The following is a 3340-nucleotide window of genomic DNA, read 5'->3' as shown; positions in this document are numbered from 1 at the left end:
TTTTTAAAATTCAAAGAGCAAAATAAAAAAAAAATAATAAGAAAAATGTTAAGAAAGGAAAAGTCATTCGCCTTGGCGCCAAATAAGACGATTCCAATTACGCGATGAAACAAGCAAACCCAAAGAAATCTCCACCTTACACGTTGCAGTCAGGAATCGAATTGAACGACAGAGATTAAACCCCTGCTCTGCACGAATTAAGGCCAGTTTCATAACAGCTTTATCAGTCTCGTAAAACGCTCACTGCTTTCAATTTTTGTCCTCTCTAACAAGGGAAAAAGAGAGAAAAGTATTACTGTTACAGAGGAGAAAGAAGAAATCAAAGCTTTCTACTGTGATTTTTACTTTAGTTTGAGATCAGAAATGAGGAGAAACCCAAAAGCTTCGATTGACCCGATCCGCACGAGCAAGCGGATAGCCAAAGCAAAAAATGTGATGAATCCAATAGTCGCCATCGAAGCAATAAATAAGAAGAACTCTAAAGTTACTGGATCGGAAGTAATTACAAGGAAGACAACATTAGTTCCAAAAATTGCTGATGAGCCAACAATGACGAAGAAGATCAAAGCCTGCAAGGAAGCAGCCGATAATAAGGTTCTGTATAGTATTCTTTTTTCCCCCTTATTTTCCTCTTGTTTGATTTTTTATGCTTTGTTTTACCTGCATACACTTCACTATTTTTGCTTCTTTAAGTACTACTTTCTCCCTCCTGCTTTTGTTTGACGATAGAAATTTTAAAGTTGTGTTTCGACATACATTTTATATATGAAGAAAAAATGAAGTTTTGTGATCAGAAGTCCAAAAACCCCAAAACTTGCTCAGTCCTTTGGAAATCAAATTTCATGGAGGTGTTAAAAAAAATGCCGCACATCTTATTAAGTAGAAAAAGGATTTGAGAGACCGCAGAGGTATTTTTGTCATTTTCATTGTTTTATTATTGAGATAACTAACCTCGATACTATTATTTCACTCTCAATAACTTATCTCGTTACTAATTAGGAGTGGGCATAATTTTGGCCAACCCGAAACTCTAACCTAAATCTAAAGTTTTTGGATTTTTAGATTATCTATTAGACTACGCTGAAATCTTTATACCTTGTAGAGAGTTTGTTTAGTTTTGGGGAGATATTTCACATTATTGTAATAATTTCTTAGGACAATATCCAACTCGACTCAAATATTATTTTTACTTGTTTATCAATATACAATACAGTGTGTTGTATTTTTCTTTGTTTCTCTAGCATAATGTGTCTCTTTTTTAATCACTTGCTTTACTCTTATGTGTCTGAAATCTTCTATTTGAATTCTGAACAGAGAGGCAAAAGGCCCTTTGCAAGTAAAGTTCCACAGACAGATACCAGCTACAAAACTCTGTATTTTGACTCGCAAAAAAAGGTATTGCTTCTTCATTAGTCCATTTGTTGAGCTGTAAGCTGCTTTAGTGAGCACTGATTCGGACAATTTACTGTCACCTCTAGGTTGAGGATTTGACGGAGCTAAACCATAAACAAGCCATTGATTTGAGCTACAGGAGTGGACAAGTTGATGCAGTAAGCGCTACTCTACATGATTTGTTAAGCCTTGTTTCAGTATTTTGCAAGATACGAAGACTAATAATAATAATCTTATTTTTCCAGTACGAGTATATAATAGGAAATATGAAGAATGTGGTGGCCTTCTCTAATACAATGAGAGTAACTGATGCAGAGATGAACTTGTCTAAAGGAACTGCTCCAGATGGTCCTTCGTTGAATCTGAACCATCTCGAATGAGAAGATTATATTCATAGAACGCGTGTTCTTCCTCTATGGTACTGAATGTTTTTGGTGGCCATCCATTTATTTGGTGGTGTTAATGTACATGTATGTTGAAATTAACAACCCTTGGGTTGGGTCTTTAACTCTTGTTAGTTTTCTCAGGCAGTATCTGATGTTTTCTTAGCAACTAGTAGTATGGACTCTTGTTGGTAAAGCTGAAAGTGGATCTTGAAGGTAATTGAATGACATGTCTTGCTCTTTTTAGCAAGTCTGAACTATTTGTGATTCATTCTTTCTGTCAAATGAGGAAAGCCTGCCTTCATTATTGAAGTCTATTACACTTCCCCGTTCTATTTTAGTCGTCGCTTTAGCTTTTTTATGCTTGTTAAGAAAATAATAAATACAGTGTATAACTTTTTTTATGCTTATTAAGTAATCAAAAAATATAATGTTGATTTCGTTAGGTTATGCTTGGTAGATAGATATTTTTGTCAAATATTTTGCCTACTTTTTTTAATGCTAAGGGTATAGTTGAAAATAATTGTCAACTCTAATTTTGAATTTCTAAAATGACAATTATTTTGGAACAAATTTTATGAGCTAAAACAATAATTAAAATGGAATGGAACACAAGAAAGAGTTGCTTACATGGCTAATGTCTCTCGTTCCAATCCTAACGTTGTTGGTTCGAGTCACCAGGATTGGTGTGCAAGGTGTTATCCACTTAAGCAACTCTTTCTTTTTTACCGTAAATCATTTCAAAATTGCAATTAGCAAACTTGTTTGTGTGACCAATAAAAAGACGACAAAATGAATTTTTTTGTAAATCGTCTAAAAATAGCAATTACTAGTAAACTTGGTTGTGTGACCAATAAAAAGACAACAAAACGAAAAATATTGATTTGGATTAAATCAAAACATTTAATAGAACAAAAATTTGAGAACTGCCTTTTCAGTAATTATTCCATCACATATATGAGATAATTTATTCCATCTCTAAGGTATAAATTGTGAGATAAATAGTCCAAGAATTACCTAATACCTCCTATTTTGTTGCATGTGCAATTATTATACATCTACATGAAAGTTTAGTCTTTTCATTGCAAGATAATACTATCCTATTTTTTGAATGATGCGTAAGAAAACAAAGACGATTATATAGTTAAGCAACAAATACTTTTTATCCTTGTATAGCCAATGAATTCACGTGGATTTACTTAATCCTATTGAAGGCATGCATATTCAATAAATAGGAAGAGGATTTTCATGAAGTTATTATATTTAATATGATAGATTTAAGAACGATTTTGTTTTCATTGATCAACGTAATGAAGATGCTATGTATGATTGTTTAATTGCAAAATAGTTTGATAAGAATGAAATCTGCATGTAGATGCACTTGATAAGAAAGAAAATGAAAATTTGAAAATATTATGAAAATCGATCATACTATTTGTGTGTTTGTGAATATGAAATATTGCTATATTGTTGAAAATTAATAATACATAAGAAAAAAATGTTTACTATTATTAGTGATAGTATTTAATGGTAACAAACAGTCGAGCTTTGTGGTAAACACTAGG

At 32.4% G+C, this 3340-nt stretch overlaps 1 protein-coding gene across 1 annotated transcript; it reads left to right on the top strand.

The window, feature by feature from the left end:
- The first annotated feature begins 363 nt into the window (after positions 1-363).
- LOC125832455 (uncharacterized) lies at positions 364-1772 on the top strand. Its single transcript, XM_049511607.1, has 4 exons — positions 364-594; positions 1315-1395; positions 1479-1550; positions 1638-1772. Exons 1-4 carry the CDS (start codon positions 364-366, stop codon positions 1770-1772), a joined length of 519 nt encoding a protein of 172 aa, XP_049367564.1.
- Positions 1773-3340: the final 1568 nt, after the last annotated feature.

Source organism: Solanum verrucosum, unplaced genomic scaffold, assembly GCF_900185275.1.
Source record: "Solanum verrucosum unplaced genomic scaffold, falcon-dt-bn FXZP01000009.1, whole genome shotgun sequence".
Classification (NCBI taxonomy): Eukaryota; Viridiplantae; Streptophyta; class Magnoliopsida; order Solanales; family Solanaceae; genus Solanum; species Solanum verrucosum.
This window is presented reverse-complemented; position numbering and strand designations above follow the sequence as displayed.